This window comes from Lathyrus oleraceus, chromosome 7 (genome assembly GCF_024323335.1).
Source record: "Lathyrus oleraceus cultivar Zhongwan6 chromosome 7, CAAS_Psat_ZW6_1.0, whole genome shotgun sequence".
NCBI lineage: Eukaryota > Viridiplantae > Streptophyta > Magnoliopsida > Fabales > Fabaceae > Lathyrus > Lathyrus oleraceus.
The window spans coordinates 473,677,296-473,695,134 of record NC_066585.1 but is presented as its reverse complement, the minus strand read 5'-3'; the positions used below and the strand labels follow the sequence as shown (position 1 = coordinate 473,695,134).

At 38.4% G+C, this 17,839-nt stretch overlaps 2 protein-coding genes across 2 annotated transcripts; both read right to left on the bottom strand.

Moving 5' to 3' along the window:
* Positions 1 to 13,044: 13,044 nt before the first annotated feature.
* LOC127104416 (uncharacterized) lies at positions 13,045 to 14,412 on the bottom strand. The gene has a single exon (XM_051041600.1). The coding sequence runs from the start codon at positions 14,410 to 14,412 to the stop codon at positions 13,045 to 13,047; it is 1,368 nt and encodes a 455-aa protein (XP_050897557.1).
* Positions 14,413 to 16,335: 1,923 nt separating this feature from the next.
* Positions 16,336 to 17,541, bottom strand: LOC127104415 (uncharacterized). Its single transcript, XM_051041599.1, has one exon. The coding sequence runs from the start codon at positions 17,539 to 17,541 to the stop codon at positions 16,336 to 16,338; it is 1,206 nt and encodes a 401-aa protein (XP_050897556.1).
* Between the last annotated feature and the right edge of the window lie 298 nt (positions 17,542 to 17,839).

Sequence of the window (17,839 nt, the reverse complement as noted above, 5' to 3'; positions counted from 1 at the left end):
TGATGAATGATGCAAGTTGTTGCCACCTTTGTGCTATTTCATGACCATCAACGTCACGAGAAAATCTGAATTCAACAGTTTCATTGATGGGATTCAACGGACCAGAAACAACAACAACTACTTCGTGAAATCTGGCACCGATACATTTCGTTAAAGTTCATAGAAGAATAATTTTCCACAAACCCTTATTTACTGCCATGGAACAGGACTCTGATTTACATCATAGAAGTTCACTCCTCTCATGCCAAATACCAATATCAAGAGACTCTAACTACAACAATAACATCAAACGATAACAACTTGGTGGAATCTGAGCATGGCATATAAACCACGTCGTGAGGGTTTCGGCCCTGTGCAAGTGCAACATGTGTTGCAGTATAGGACTCCAAATTTTAAAAATTTTATTTTTTTTTCATTAATATTAATAAAAATAAATAAAATGTTATTAAAAAAACTCAATAATTAAAATAAATGTTATGATAAAAACTCAATACATATAAATACCAAGATTGATCAAAACTCAAAGTAATTATAATTAAATTTATTTTTAATTAATACATAATTGTATTTTTGATATATATATTTTAATTATTATAATTGTATTTTTTTAGAAATTTAGGCTCATTTATAAAATTAGAACGGGGCCTCTGATATGATTAGACCGGCCCTGACCGAGAGACGTTATGAGTTGAGAAGGGAGTGACGACTGTGATTTTGTAGTGTTCGATGGTTTCGATGATGATATTGATGTAAGTTAGAAAAAAATGTTGTGAGGGTGAAGGTTATTGGGCGGAGGTTGAAGGAGAGTCCGAAGATGATTTTATGGGGTTTTTGGAGGTCACGGCGACAGTGGAAATGTGGGTTGCGGTCCGGTGTTTGTTGCGGTGATGATGAGTTTATGAGGGGATGGGTGGTGGCTGAAGGAAGAAGAAGGGTTTTTGGGATTTTTGTTGGAGCTTTTTTTTCTTTCAGAAAACTTGAAGAGAGAGGAGAGGATTTTTCGTCCGTCAAAACACGCAGAGAGAGTATTTGTTTTTGGTCCAAGGCCGCGTTTGGATCCTCTTTAGAAGAAAATAATATTTTTTCCCTTTCACCTATCCCCATTGCCAGCTATATGAGGACACGTGATTCCCCGCTAATGGAGGAAAGAATTATTTTATTTTTCTCATTGTTCTAAATTTAACTAATTATTTTAATTTTAATTTTGATTGGATAAATGTAATTGATAAGGATAACTAAATGAGAATCATTGATTAATCTTGATCTAACAATCATGATTAACTCAAAGAAACACAAATTGTTAGATAATTTAAAATGCCTAGAATGCCCCTTCTAGATGATTTAATTGATTTAAACAATTTAAATCAGTTAAATCAAATAAAATTCATGTCTTCTAAAATAAATACGATAAAAATAAAATAAAGATATGGAAAATTCTATTTTAATTTTCTGAATATTTTGACAAAAGAATAAAAATAAAATGACTAAAAATGAATAAAAGTCAGGCGCAAATATGCTAAAAAAACTGAATGCATTAAAATGATCGGCGCGAAATAAACTTCTCAGAAACATACAACTTTTGATTAGATTTCGAAATGAGATTTGACCGGTTAAAAGGCTTAGGCGGATCAAAATGCGACTGAAAAAGTCGTCGAAAAAAAGTAACGAGCACATCAGGTTAAACTGTGTGAATCGTAGATTAATAATACTGATGTCTTCAAGCTTCATTTTGAATCTTTTTACCCGCTGATTTTTCATATATTTGAGAAATGATTCAATCGATCTGTCTGTATGTCTGAGAATTTATTATGGCCAACATTTTAGGTATTATTTATGATGAAATGCATGTCATGCTATATGGCTGATGCAAACTGAAAATAAAAATCGAATTTATGAAAGTTTTAAAAATACCCGGACAAAATTGGGGTATGACACATATCATTAGGTTGATCAGGCCCAATACTATATAACGTGACATTAAGAATCATGTTGGCATAACACACATATGAGGCAGTAATAGATTTAATTATGATGTTTCAAGGTTAGGTCGAGAATCGACCTGCTCTGGTACCAATTGTAACAACCCGTATAATATATATCTAATTTTGAGGGAGATTCACTATAAATGCTCTGCAGGGGGAAAAGCTCATAAAAGACTTTTTAGGGTAACCTCTGCTCGAGGAGCAATGATTGTAAAGAAAAATGTTAGGAATATTATTTTTTAATCATAAAGTTGAAAAAGGATTTGCTGAGAAATAATTCCACGAGCCTATGCAGGGTAATAACTTCATTTGGAAATGAGAAATGTCTAAGATACACATGAATGACCTTGGATCCTGATATTTTATATTTGATTTTTGTATGATATTCCACTTTAGGTGGGAATTCCATGCATGGGATGATGCATGGGATGTATGTGTATGCAATTGCTGGGGATATTTGGCTGTGCATGCGAATGACTTTTGTGTTTTTTTTTTGAAATTCCCGTTTTTGTGGGGAGCGTTATGCATGAGTATGCCGATGATTGATATGACTGTGTTTTTCTTAATTTTTCTGTTTGATAGAGAAAAATTTATGAATGATTTATATGATGCATGCTGGAATGCAAATGGATAATCGGATATGCCCCGGTTAAGACATTTTGCTTTGGGGTATGATGCCAATAGTGTGGATTTTTGTTATTGGGGTGATCAATGAAGATCAGGCTTTGATGCCCCACTAGGTGATTTTGGGAATATATTTGGGTTGCTCCAAGTTACTGAAGGGTTCAGACTTCTCAACACGCGATACTCTATCCATGATTTATCAATGTTTCTGCTGGAAATGCAATGGAGCCTTGCCCCGGTTTAGCTATATTTATGAGTGAGTTAGTGGTTGAAAGGAACATATGTATCTGCAAACAGTCCTACACCTTTATGAAAAACAGGAATGAACTTGGAGACTGAAGGATTCGTCCGCTTACTGTTTCAAAAGCAATTTTACCACTTTATTCAAACATGTATTCTATTACCTCCAATAATTTTATTTAAAAGTGATTTATCAAAAATAAAAGATGCTTTGCAAACAAGCAGATAAAATATAAAAATGATTTGGGCACAACTTTTGTTGAGAAGATTTTTCTCTTTTATTGATTTGACCCTTAAATGGGTGATTGTACATAAAGATGCAATTCCTTAATGAGGTAATCGTTGTGCACAAAAACAAAATGGCAATGAAAATTGAGTTCTTATTGAGTTTCCACACTGCTATGATCTTTATGTCTTTGATAGTTCGAGCACTTTGCTTTTGAAAAGTGAGATAGATTGATTCTTTGTCTTCGAGAATGCGTCAGACGTCTATAAGTACAGCTTTTTGCCTTGGAATTAATCCCTAACTTTTGCCTGGACCGCCCTTTTGGGTTTTCGATCCACCAGGATACCCTTTTTTTTCCTGAATCGCCCTTTCGGGTTTTCGATCCACCGGGATAGCCATTTTTTCCTAAATCGCCCTTTCAGGTTTTCGATTTAGCGGCTTTTATTATTCCACTTTTTTAGGCGAAGTACTTTTTAATAGCATCAGTATTGGTGGGAAGCGACAACTCATCACCATCCATAGTAGCTAGAATCAGAGCGCCTCCGGAAAAGGCTCTAACCACCACAAATGGACCTTCATAATTTGGTGTCCATTTCCCTCTGGAGTCTTTGTGAATAGGCAAGATTTTCTTCAGCACTAAATCTCCCTCTTGAAACACCCTGGGACGAACTTTCTTGTCGAATGCCTTTTTAAGACGCCTCTGATAGAGTCGACCGTGACCTAACGCTTTCAAGCGTTTCTCCTCAATAAGATTGAGCTCGTCGTACCTTGATTGAACCCATTCTGTCTCGTCTAGCTCAGGCTCCATCAAGACTCTCATCGAGGGGATCTCTACCTCTATAGGGAGAACTGCTTCCATACCGTATACCAAGGAATAAGGGGTTTCCCCTATTGAAGTTCGTACCGACGTGCAATAACCATGTAATGCAAAAGGTAACATCTCATGCCAATCCTTGTACGTGACAACCATCTTTTGGATGATTTTATTGATATTCTCATTCGCAGCTTCAACAGCCCCATTCATCTTAGGTCGATAGGGTGATGAGTTGTGATGCTCGATTTTGAATGTCGCGCATAACTCATCCATGGTCTTGTTGTTGAGATTGGACCCATTGTCGGTGATGATCTTGTTAGGAATCCCATATCCACATATGATGTTATTTTTTAAGAAACGGGCGACTACGTGCTTCGTGACATTAACATAAGATGCGGCTTCCACCCATTTGGTAAAGTAATCTATGGCCACCAATATAAATCTGTGTCCATTAGATGCTTTGGGTTCTATCATTCCAATCATGTCGATGCCCCACATAGAGAAAGGCCAAGGTGATGCTATGACATTCAGCGGGGTAGGTGGTACATGTATTTTATCAGCATAGATTTGGCATTTGTGGCATGCTCTGGTGTAATGATAACAGTCGGCTTCCATCGTCAACTAGTAGTAACCTGCCCTTAGGATTTTCTTTGCCATGGCATGCCCATTGGCATGTGTACCGAAAGACCCTTCGTGTATGTCCCTCATAAGCTGATCCACTTCGTTTTTGTCCATACACCTCAACAAAACCATGTCATGGTTTTGCTTGTACAATACCTCTCCATTCAAGAGGAATTTTGATGCCAACCTCCGGAGGGTCCTTTTGTCAAGGCTGGAAGCCTCTGCCGGATATTCCCGCTAGATATTGTTTGATATCAAAGAACCAGGGCTTACCATTTGTCTCTTCTGCTGTCGTCAGGCAATGTGCAGGTTCATCAAAACGCCTAATTTCAATGTGAGGCTGATGGTTTGGCCATATTAATTTGTACATGGAATCCAAAGTTGCTAAGGCATCTGCCATCTGATTCTCTTCTCGAGGAATATGAGAGAAAGTGATTTCGTCGAACTTTGGGAGTAGCTTCAGCACGTAATCCCGGTATGGAATTAGGTTAGCATGTCTTGTTTCCAAATCGCCTCTGATCTGATGTATGATTAGAGCGGAGTCCCCGAATACTTCTAGTATCTTGACCTTCAACTCAATAGCCTTCTAACCCTAGTATGCAAGCTTCATACTCGACCATGTTGTTTGTGCAGGTAAAACAGAGCTTTCCGGTGAACGGTAGATGAAAATTCTTGGGAGACATCAGCACTGCCCCAATTCCATGGCCTATTGCATTTGAGGCACCATCAAACATGAGCGTCCAACCTGCTCTTGGCTCGAGGCTTTCCTCTAGTTCGGAGTCTTTAACATCCTTAACAGCCATGATGTTCTCATATGGGAAGTCAAATTTCAAAGATTGGTAATCCTCCAGTGGTTGGTGAGCAAGATGGTCTGCTAGTATGCTTCCTTTGATCGCTTTTTGCGTAACATATTGGATATCATATTCTGACAACAACATTTGCCATCGGGCAATCCTACCAGTGAGAGCTGGTTTCTCGAATATGTACTTGATGGGATCCATTTTAGATACCAGCCAAGTCGTGTAAGTTAGCATGTACTGCCTGAGACGCTTAGCAGCCCATGCGAGTGCACAACAAGTCTTCTCGAGTAATGAATATCTGGTCTCACAATCATTAAATTTCTTGCTCAGATAATAGATGGCATACTCTTTTCTACCAGTCTCATCTTGTTGTCCTAATACACAACCCATGGATTCTTCGAGCACGGTTAGATACATGACGAGAGGTCTCCCTTCTGCAGGGGGCATCAGAATCGATGGCTCTTACAAGTACTCTTTGATTTTTTCGAAGGCTATTTGGCAGTCATCATTCCACTCCACGCCTTGTGTAAGACCTTAATTTTGACCCTAAGATCCCTCATGGCATCATATCATTGCTCAGTGCATTGCCTCAAGGATCATAGCATGTTTGGCTCCTTAACCCTAGGGTTGAGATTTGTGTGAGTGTTTTGAGACCACCAAGCATGCTTGTATTGTATATTATTTATTTTCTTATTTTGATTACTAACCAAAAACACAAAAATATGTCACTAACTCTTTTTGTTTTGAAGCTCAAGTGATCATGTGCTCCCATGCTCCTAGGAGGCTCCTAAGCTCAATGAAGTGGCTAGATTAAGATGAGAAAAGGCATGACAATGGTCCACTAAGATCCTAATCATCATATATGTCTCCCAAGTATCTTAATTTTCCAATTTGATCAAGATAACCCAAAGGGCTTGAGAATTGTTTCCCAAGGAAACCCTAATTCAATTGTGCTTTGAGTGTGCCTTGCTCATGAAGCAACCTCAACCTATGATCAAATTTAATCAAGGTAAGTTCTTTAATTCATTATTTTATGCATATATGAGCTTATGTGAGACCCCTCAATCACCCATTCATCAAGATTTGAAGTTTGGCCTTGAGAAATTGACCAGTCAAGTCATCTGACTAAACTGAAGATCACTGAGATACAACGTTTGATGTGTTTTTCAAATGAAGATGACCCCAAGAGATAAAATGTTCTTAAGAACCATATGAACAACTTTAATGTTCATCAAAAATCCATTTGAAACTTGGAAGGTCATCATTCATTTCAAAACATTATAGGTCATTTTGACTGAAACCCTAATTTTGGGTCAACTTCCCAAGGACCTAACTTCCTTAATTTTTATGATTTTGAGGTAAGACAAAATGCATTGGAAAGCTTAAGATGTTTAATTCAATTGTTATGTTGTATAAAATTTCATAATCCTAAAATAAACACATGTGATAATACAAAACATTATAGGTCACTTTGGACCTAAGTCATTGAATTTGAAAAATGCCCAACTTCAAGTGCCCATAACTTTTTCATGGAAAATCCAAATGATGCAAAAATTTAAGTCTAAATTGATCATCTTGAAAATATCTAAAACTTTGATGTTGGAGGTTTTTCCATTTGAGGCTTGCATCATTGAAACAGAAGGGCTTGAAGATGCTTGTTTTTGGTAAAAAATTTCAAAAGGGAACCTAGACATGTTTTGTACCCAATACTTCACAGCCAGTTTTCATAAAGTTCCAATTGCCAAATGAATTTTTTCCCAACATGACTTTTGTTCCTTATTTCAAGGGCTTTCCAACCGTTACTCACATTAATTTTTTGGACTTTCCATGTGTGAGTTTCGAAGAGCTTTGTGTTTATGTTCATTTTTACAATTCACATTATAACTTCATGTGCAAGCAAATGCCAAGCCTTGTGCACGTCCAATTCAATTACATCTGAGCTCAGCATGGATTTCCATTCATTTTTGGGCCTTACATGCGCCTGTATAGGCCCATGCAAGGAGTATTCAAACTTCATGCACACGAGCCAAACATTGCCTTGCATCACATTCCAGCTATAAATAGAAGCTCATTCTCATTCAAATGGTAACCACAAGAAGATCTGAAGTGCTGCTGAATTGAAAACCAAACCCTCACTAAAGGAATTTTCAGTTTTCTATTTCAATTTCAAGCTTGAATTTCAACAACATTAGTTGATTTTCAAAGCTCAATTCCTTAACCTTGCATCATCATCGCACTTCCAGAGCAAGATTGGATCAAGAGCTCAGAGGTATAACATCAAACTTTCTTGATCTAGATCTTGCAATATGATGTGAATTCCTTGAGTTTATGCTGTTTTTTTGAAGCCCTCTCACATGAGGCAGACCAGTGGTGGTCTTAATTTTGCAAATCGTACCATTTCAGTTCATGTACCATGATCTTCAAGCTCATGTTTCTCTCTAAATAGGAACTGTGAGGAGGATCCATGGTTACAGGGGTGATGTACATCACCTCATCTTCATTTTGATACCTTTTTTTTTCATTTTCATTAACATTTGATTTCCTGCGCGTGGTGGCCGAATCTGGTAAGATCGCCGGAGAAGATGGTGGTTTCCACCACCATCCCCACGTGGGAGCCTCAGGGCCCTTGGATCACATTGAAACATTTTAATCCTAGCCATTACATGTTTTGACTTATTTTAAATCCATGTGTTGCGCGTTTGACCAAGGCATACCATGTGACCGCGCCTCTGAGCCCTGTGATCATTGCCACATCAATTAATGATATGATCAGTGGCTGCGTATTTTTGTTATTTTCTTATTTTTTGTTAATTCCATTTAATTCCTTTTATTTTCAAAAATTCATAAATATTTTATTTGAAGTCACAAAAATATGAGACCAATGCCAAAAATTTTCTTGAAAAATCTAGTTTCATATTTTGATTTTTAATTATTTTTGTGACTTCATTTAATATTTTTTGTGAATTACTTGATTTTTAATAGTTTTAATTCATTTTAAAATACTTTTTGATATTTGAAAAATCCAAAAATATTTTCTTAACACATATGGATCATGATAAGTCAATGAAAAATAGTCTCATCAATTTCTTAATTGATTTGAGATTTTAATTCATATTGTGTTATTTTTCATTGTTTTTAATTGTTTTTAAATAGTTTCTAATTTTAAAAATTGTTGAGAAAATTTGTCAAAGCTTGTTTGACCATGTTAGACCTATGAGAATTTAATTGGACTTGTTGAAGTTGATTTGAATTGAATTTGAGGTTTGACCATATTTTGTATAGTTTATTTTGCATTTATTTTTAATTCCAAAAATACCAAAAAAATATGTTTGACTTGGTGACTTGTAACCTTCATTTCTCTTTTGTTTAGCATTGGTTAATGATGACTTGGTTCACATTTGATCAATTTAGTTTGATACTTGATTTGTCTTTCTATCCATTTCATCTTCATCTCATTTTCTTTTTATTTTGGCCAATGAGTTAATGTCTTATGGTTAGTCTTGACAAATGAGAGGTTTAACCTTCTTTGATCCAAACCAAACCCAACTTGATCCAAGATCAAGTGAGTTGTTTTGTGTCCAAGATAGGTTGCTTCTTGGTCAAGCAAAAAACCTAAAGTCCATACAAGGCTTTTCTCTTTTCTTTTGGCATGGCAAGTTTTAGGAGCTTGACTTACTAGTCATGATCTCTAACTTGTGTTTATTTTCCTATAGTTTTATTGACCGACCTCAGATAGGTGTGACTACTACATTACTCCACTTATGATTGCTTAACATAGCACTACATTGTCTTATGACAAAACTAACATTAACCATACTAATTACTAACTTTAATTTGAGCATTTAATTTCTTGCCCTTTACTTTAATGCAGTTTATTTCTTGCTCATTTATTCATATTGCTTTTCATTTTGCTCACTTGAGCACATATTTTATGTTTATGTCATTTTCCTTTTGCTCATTTGAGCTCATTATTGTATATAAATATATTGTTGTCTTGTGTTGGTTTTGCTTTTGTTTTGTGTGAACCTAAATGCAAAAAGGAGAAAGGATTTAGAATTAGGATATACCTATGCTTAAAGGAGTTCAAGATCAACTAGGCCTCATGCCTTTAGAATGCTAAACTTGTTGAAGAGCAACTAGGCCTCATGCCTTTAGAATGCTAAATCTCAAAGTTGACTTCAAAGGACTTCCTTTCAAAAACTCATTCTTTGTCCATTTCTCTTATTGTGTTGTGAACTTTTTGATGTTTTCTCTTGTGTGATTGGGATTCCACCTTGAGATTGTGCAAAAGGACCATTGTCATGAGTAGCCAAGTTAAGAGAGATAAGCCAAATGGAGATCCTAGGAGCTTGAATCCAAATTGTTTGATTGCTTGATTGTGTTTGCTAAGTCCAAAGGAATGGAGCATCTTGAATCATCTCTATGATTTCAAGAAAAGGAACTCCAAGGGTTTTATCTCTTATCTTATCTTTGTATGCTTTAGGACTAGCCCTTCTCTTTTTCTCCCCATTCTAACCAAGCCAAAAATCATTTTCTAACTTTGACATTGCTTTCAAACTAGAAACCTAGGCATTATGCCTTTGACTTTTCAAAATCTTTTCATCAATACTCATTGTGAATGAATCTTAATCCAACTTTGACTTCATTTTGTAAATACATCTAACTTGTTAATATAACTCACTTCAAGTTGTTTTGTGGTTCCAATGCCCACCTTATTAAACCTTTTCATAAACATCAGTCATAGGTTTGAGTTATCATAGTGGTTGATGTAAACCTCACCTCATCCTTAGTGATTGGATTATAAGTCTTCCATACTTATTATAGGGTTAATCCCTCACTAGTATGTTGAAGCTCTCCTCACATGGTGGATTGTTGGTTTAGGTCGAGTTTTCTCCCTTTGATAACAAAAGATCTTAAGGCTTTTGATCAAATCAATTCACCAATCATTGAGATTTTTACCCCGAACTACGAGGTTTTGATCCTACCTTTGTGATGGTACGTAGGTAATGGGTTCATCCATTCAAACAACAAAATTGTAAATATAATCTATTCTCTTCTCATCCCTCCAATCTTTTGCACATATTTTCTCAAATACCGGCCTACAACACATGTTTGCAAAAAGAGGTTCCCTTAGAGTACTAAGGATGTTTTGGATGCGTAAAACCTTCCCATTTCATAACCAACCCCTTACCTAGATCTCTGACATTTTTATTAGTTTTTGATTTGATAAAACTTCTTACTTGGCTTTTGTTCGCTTTTTAGCCTTTCCTTTGGACAAATAAAAGTGAGGTGGCGACTCGAATTGTATGTTTACTTTTGGTTTAGTCAATAAACCTAAAGGTGAAGAAAACCCCGCTACACCTTGATTCTTCCTCAGAAGCTTGAATATTGGTTTACATGTTGCAGCAAGGTGAGAGATAAACCTGGCGATGTAATTTAGTCTTCCCAAGAAACCACGAACCTCATTTTCAGTCTTTGGTGCAGGCATGTTCTGAATGGCTCGGACCTTGTCAGGATCTACTTCAATTCCTTTTTGGCTTACAATAAAGCCTAAAAGCTTCCCAGATCGAACCCCAAATGTGCATTTGTTAGGATTAAGTCTCAACCTAAACTTTGTCAAACGAGTAAATAGTTTCCCCAGGTTGGTGATATGTTCTTCTTCTGTCTGGGATTTGGCAATCATGTTATCGACATACACCTTAATCTCTTCATGAATCATATCATGAAAGAGAGTCACCATGACGCGTTGATATGTTGCCCCAACGTTCTTTAATCCAAATGACATTACTTTGTAACAAAAGGTGCCCCAAGGGGTAATGAACGTGGTCTTCTCCATGTCCTCAGGATCCATTTTAATTTGGTTATATCCAGAGAAACCATCCATAAAGGAAAACACGGAGAACTGAGTTGTGTTATCCACAAATACATCAATGTGAGGTAATGGGAAATCGTCTTTGGGACTAGCTCTGGTTAAGTCTCGGTAGTCTACGCACATGCAGACTTTTCCATCTTTCTTCGGTACTAGTATAATGTTAGCAACCCATTGTGGGTACTTGGCGACTTCTAGGAAGCCAACGTCAAACTGCTTTCTCACCTCTTCTCTGATCTTGAGAGCCATATCTGGTCGAGTTCTTCTTAGCTTTTGTTTGACCGCAGGGCATTCTTCTTTAAGGGGAAGCTTGTGGGTTACGATATCAGTGTCTAATCCGGGCATGTCCTGGTATGACCAAGCAAACACGTTGCCATATTCGTAGAGGAGCTCTATCAATCTTGTCTTCACTGTATCTTGAAGTGCAGCGCCTACCCTTACTTCTCTCTTGTCTTCTTCTGTTCCCAGATTGATAACTTCAACGTCTTCTTGGTGTGGTTGGATGACCTTCTCTTCTTATCTGAGTAATCTGGCCAACTCTTCAGGGAATTCGCAATCTTCCCCCACTTCGTCTTCAACTTGGTAGATTGGACAATCAAAGTCATATTGGACCGTAGCAGTGTCGTTATCAATGGTCTCGGTGGTGTTTCTGCATGTTATGATTTATGCAGTTTATTTAGAAAGTGCGTGCATAAAACTTGATGCCATTTTTGTGATAATAAAAAAACAAAAGGAAAGGAACAAAAATTTGGATGCAGTACGTCATTTCATTAATGATAAAAGCTCTTGAAAAAGATAAAGGAGGCCCTACAACACGCCATTGTGCCTTGGGCAGAGCACAGGGTTTTGTCTAAAATAGTAAAATTACTTTTGAAATATATGGGGAACTTCCACAGCCTTCCAGTTCGTCAGCTCTTCATTAGGTGCGACTTGTCACATCCAACTAGACACCCCTCTTCGCGATCTTCTTCACTGATCATTGCCACCTGCTTGTCAAAGATGTGGCCAGCGCTGGTGAACGTTTTCTCTACATAAGGAATCTGTTCTTTGTCAAGTTGGTTACCGGCTCTGTGTGATGATGGGTCATACCCTAGGCCAAACTTGTCTCGTTTCTCTCTCACTTCCACCACCTTGCCCTAGCCTTGAGCATTTTTACTTTTCATAACAGCCTTAGCTCCTTGCCACGAGGCCATGGATGGTCCTGATTTCAGGGTCTCCAGTGTCTGTTGGATGGCCATCATATTTACCACTTCCAAGGATTGGAATGGTGTCTCAATGATCTCGCCATCCACCTCGATATATCGGAAAGATGTCAAGTGGCTAACCAAGATATCTTCCTCTCCCCCAATCACAATCATCTTGTCATTTATAATGAATTTCAGCTTTTGATGCATAGTGGAGGTGACAACGCCTGCAGAGTGAATCCAGGGTCTCCCAAGTAGGCAACTATAACCGGGGTGTATGTCCATGACCTGAAACGTGATGTTGAAAATAGTTGGACCTATCTTGGTTGGTAAGTCAACCTCTCCTATCACTACTCGCCTTGAGCCATAAAATGCCTTTACGATTAGGGTGCTAGGTTTCATACTTATCCCTTCCGTTGACGGCTTTATCAAAGTTGTCTTTGGCATGACATTCAGTGAGGAACCTGTGTCTACTAACACCCTTAACAGTATAGTATCTATGCATTTCAAGGAGATATGGAGGGCCTTGTTATGGTTTTTTCCCTCGATCGGAAATTCATCATCATTAAAACCCAAGAAATTTCCAGTGGTCACACAAGCTATCATATCGTCAAACTGTTCTATTGTTATGTCCTTCGTTATATGAGCGACACTTAATACCTTCAACAGCGAGTTCCTGTATGCTTATGAGTTGAGCAATAGAGATAACATGGAGATCTTTGAAGGTGTTTGATTCAGTTGGTCTACCACCTTATAATTGCTCTTCTTGATTATCCTCAGAAATTCCTCGGCCTCTTCACGAGTAACTGCAGCTTTAGGAGATAGGTGCATGTCTTGCATTTCTTGATTATGGATGGGGATCTGGACAGCGGCTTCCTTCCCTTTGGCTTTTGCAGAAGTATCAGCAGTTCTTGGCGCGAACACTCGGCCACTACGTGTCATTCCTGCTGGCCCCACAATTGAAGTGACATTTGGTTCGTTGATCATCAAAGGTTGATCTTCCTGCCCCTGCTTAAAAGCTCTGGGCTGATATATCCACGGGAATGCCTTCTCATCTTTATATTCGAATGGTGTTGGGAACTCTATCACCAATGGGCTTATAGGTATTTCTACTTTAACCTCATCATAAGGGATGTCCACCACGGCTATCTCTTCCTGGTGCTTGCTCTTGACACGACAATTTATCTGTAACTCGCCTCGATCCAACATTTGTTGTATAAAATTCCTCAACTCTTCATTATTCTCTTCAGCAACTAACTCCTCAGGGATTAGACCACTCTTCAGCAATTGTGCTCCTATCCTGGTGATAGGGGTTTGAATCTCTTCAACCTTACGGATCAATTTTCCTTGATCATTCTCCTCAATGGCACTGACGGAAGCATCCTTGTGCATTGGCATGGGATTGGTGTTCACGTTCGGGCGTCTTGGAGTGAAAGAGACGGCATTTGCTTTGATCAAGTCTTGTACCCAATTTTGAAATGCAAAACAATTCTCCAAGGTATGACCAGGTGCTCCCATGTGAAACTCACAATGGGCATTAGCATCGTATCTGGATGGATATCGAAAAATAACAGGTTTTAACTCCCTTAATGTTAGAAGGCCCTCTTTTTGCAAATATGGGAATATATGGCTATAAGGTACTGGTAGGGGATCAAGCTGCCTTCTTGGAGGTCTTGGCTTAAATTGTCTTGGTGTCGCGGTATTTTGCTGATGATGATGTTGCTGATGTTGTGGTTGATACATTTGTTGTTGCTGCATTGGCTGTTGATAAGGTATGGGTACCACGGCTGCGACTTGACCGTATGAAGCATGTTTCTTCCCTTTATAGTTTCTGGATATGGAATTTTGTTTCACCTTCTCTTTTCTTCGGGAAGCCTCCAGAATATTTTTTCGGTGCACTAGGAGCTGTCCAACTCCTGTAATCTTTCCATCCCTTAACCCCTTCTCTATGCAATCTCCAATTGTGACTAGATGTGAGAAGCCAGATGCTGCACTGCTCACTAATCTATCAAAGAACGGGTCCTTCAAGGTGTCTACAAATATTCTGGTCATTTCCTTTTCAGACAATGGTGGCTCTATCTGAGCAGCCAACTCTCTCCACCGCTGGGCGTATTCTTTAAATGACTCACTCTCCTTCATAGCCATCCCTTGCAACTGCATTTGGTCGGGTGTCATATCTAAGTTATATTTGTACTGACGGAGAAATGCGTTAGCCAAATCCTCCCAGCTTTGAATCCGCCCCTGCTCTAAGCTCATGTACCATCTCAGGGATGCTCCATTCAGACTGTCTTGGAAACAGTGTACAAATAGTTTGTCGTTTTTGATATGAGCAGCCATTTTCCTGAAGTACATTATCAAGTGGCTTCTTGGACAAGTCTGTCCTTTGTATTTCTCGAAATCAGGAGTTTTAAATTTAGCCGGGATGACTAAATTTGATACCAAACGCATGTTCATGGAAGAAGCGCCGAGGATATTGTTTCCTTTTATGGCTTTGATCTTCTTTTCCAGGGCACGAAGCCTATCTGCAGCAGGATCTGGAAGTATCTTAGGCTTCGGTTGATCAGGCATAAAGAATGCATCGTACTGGTCATCTCCAATTTCGGATCCATGATGAGTAGACGTATCAGAAGCTTCTGCACGATCTCCATCTCCTTTGCCTCATACTGGTATCTGAACCATCTCTTCTTGATGGGGACGTAACCCTCGTCTTGGGGGTTCAGACCTGGTGTGCTATCATTCCTTTTTGCCCTAGCTTCTTCCTCCTCAATCCTCTCTCTTTGAGCGATTGCGAGCATTATCTCCAACAGCTGATCCATCTTCTCCTGGATCGTATTGATGTATGTCCTCATGGTAACCTGGTTGGCCTTAACTTGCTCTAATGTCATCTTGTATTTGCTTCGCGTCTCGTATCGGTGTTGATTAGTCAGTGTGGCTGGATAAAGGGTAAAAAGGTTGGGTAAGTTTTTTTTGAATTTTTATGAAGCGTGATGCATAATGAAGATGCGAATGTCATGCGTATTTTATTTTCAGGGAATCATTCGAGTTTCATTAGTTGTTAGTAATTCGAAGAAACAAGAAATACTTAGAATAGCAATAATGGAGTAATTTTAAACATCATTCATTCAAGTACCTAACACAGGGGTCCAAAAAGGCCATAAGTCAAAATACATTTGTTTAAAGGAACAAAATATAAGACATAGGAAAATTAAACAGCTGGCTTTCTGGCTTGAAGCTCTTCTAGTTCCTCCTTGAATCTCTTTAGCAACCCTCTACAGAGTAAACGAAACTGATTATGGCTGGAGGAGTGCTATCTTCCTTCAATTCTTCGACTGCATCTCTCAACTTCCATGGCAATTCTTTAGTCGCCTAATTATAGAACCCCACTAGCCCATCGAGTTTTGCACGAAACTTATCCCTATATCCTTGTAAGAAATCTATGGTCTTCTTAAAGGATTCATAATCTTCAATCACATAGTCTCCCTCTTTCAACCATATGGAGCTGTCTTGGCGTAATGACTCTAGCTGGTTCTTCCAATAGCTGACAGACTCCCTTGCATCTCTTACTTCTCGACACTTTTCTTCCCATACCATAGGTCAAACCCTAGACGCTTCAGTGGCTATATTCTTGAGTCGGCACTCCTGATCTACTTCAACCTTTGCATGACGAACAGAATTGGTGAGTTCTTTTATTTGAGCCCCAAGTGTATCCCTTATCGTCTTGTTTTCCTTCGTGGCTAGATGCCACCAACGCTCATTGTCTTAACATTCTTTCTGAGCTTGTTGTAGTTGACCCTTAAGAGTATCTAAACAATGATCAGCTTGTTCTAATCCCACTTTGATCTTTTTTCTCTTATGCTCCTCTTTGTTGAACTTTTCCACATGTGCTTGAAGCTATGCCTCTTTTCTCTCAAGCTCCCACTTCATATTGTTTTTCTCATTGATAGTTTGTTGGAGTTTTATCTGCAACTCTTCATTCTATTTTTCTAACCTTGCCATGGTGGTTTTGAGTTCCTCCACTTCTTCAATAGGGACATGGGTGAGCTTAGGTTCAGGAAGAGCTATAGGTGTCCGAATGACAAATGACATTTTGATCATCTCCACTCTTTCCTTTACCCACTGAAAATATGGTTCTTTTGTAATCCCATTTGCTCTCCCTAAATCATCTTTCCCTTTTCGATTGAAATTCTTCCAAGCTTCTTTGATTCGTTGGAATAAGCTAGGATTCTCAACCCAAAAGTCAAGTAACAAGAAAGCTTCCAAAGACTTTGCCTCTGGAGGGCCTTCCATTAGGTAGCCAAGTTGTTTGAGTGATAGAACTGGATTAGCATTTACACATCCTTGAGTTCCAATAAGCGGTAGATTTTGGAAATCTCCACAACTGAATATGATGTCTACATTGATGTATTCTTTGGAGTACCAAGAGAGATCCTCAGATTGGAGTGATACCAATCTCTGAGGCCAACTAACATCTGCCTTTTCAACCGAAGCACCTGTCTTCGGAAGATGTTCTAGAATCCACTGATATAATAAAGGATCACAACAAGCAATCAATCCCTTCTTCTTAGTGTACCTATGGCTTATGTAATAGTAAACATCAGCTAATAAAGTAGGTACTGGGTTCCCTGTAAGGAAAACACAAATGGAGGCCATGTCTACAAAACCATCCATATTTGGGAACAGGACGACGCCATAGATGGCCAATGCAATAGCAGAATAACAAGCATCCCAACTTTCTGCTTTCAATAGGGTATGAGCTCTTTCCAAGAGAAAACTTAGTGAAAATCCTTTGGTATTCCCTTTGGTCTCTAAGTTAGCCTCTGCTTCCTTTTCATCCATGTGAAGCGCACTAGCAATGACCTCAATGGGAAAAGATTCATCTATCCCTTCAAATAGTGGCTTGTTCTTCATAGGAATCCTAACAAGATGCTTGAATTCTTCCAACGTTGGTGCTAGCTGGAAGTCTTGGAATGTGAAGCATCTTAAAGGTAGGTCATAAAATTGGGTCAAAGTGATTAAAGTTGTATAGTCTACTCGTTGGTTGAGGAAGCTGAGCAGATTGCCATAATTCTTACCAAAGTTGATTATGTATACCGGGTGCATCTGAGAGACCAAGTCACGTAAGCTCTTTAGATTGGGATCCTTGAACTTGAAAGAGTAAATGTTTCTTTTGCTTGATTCCATGTTTCTTGAATTCCTGCAACTCATGATACTCAGATTCCTTGGAAATAAAATAATATGAATGTTATGCTATGAGTGATATTATGCATGCCACATGTAGGTTAACATACAGGTCGTGAGAGTGGGTATTCTTGGTTACTAGACAAAACCCTTTTGGGAGGATGCTAAAATTAAAAGGTTCCCAAAGTCATCAATCAATATTTAGGAAAGTTATTGTCATGATGAAAACTCATCTGCAAATAAAATCCCCAAACAGAGTCTCGTTTGGGTGAGGCCTTCGTATGGTCCCAAAGAGGAAGAC

What these genes read in the sequence shown, in the direction of transcription:
- LOC127104416 (XM_051041600.1), bottom strand. Translation starts at nt 14,412, where the DNA reads ATGACCAGAATATTTGTAGACACCTTGAAGGACCCGTTCTTTGATAGA.
- LOC127104415 (XM_051041599.1), bottom strand. Translation starts at nt 17,541, where the DNA reads ATGGAATCAAGCAAAAGAAACATTTACTCTTTCAAGTTCAAGGATCCC.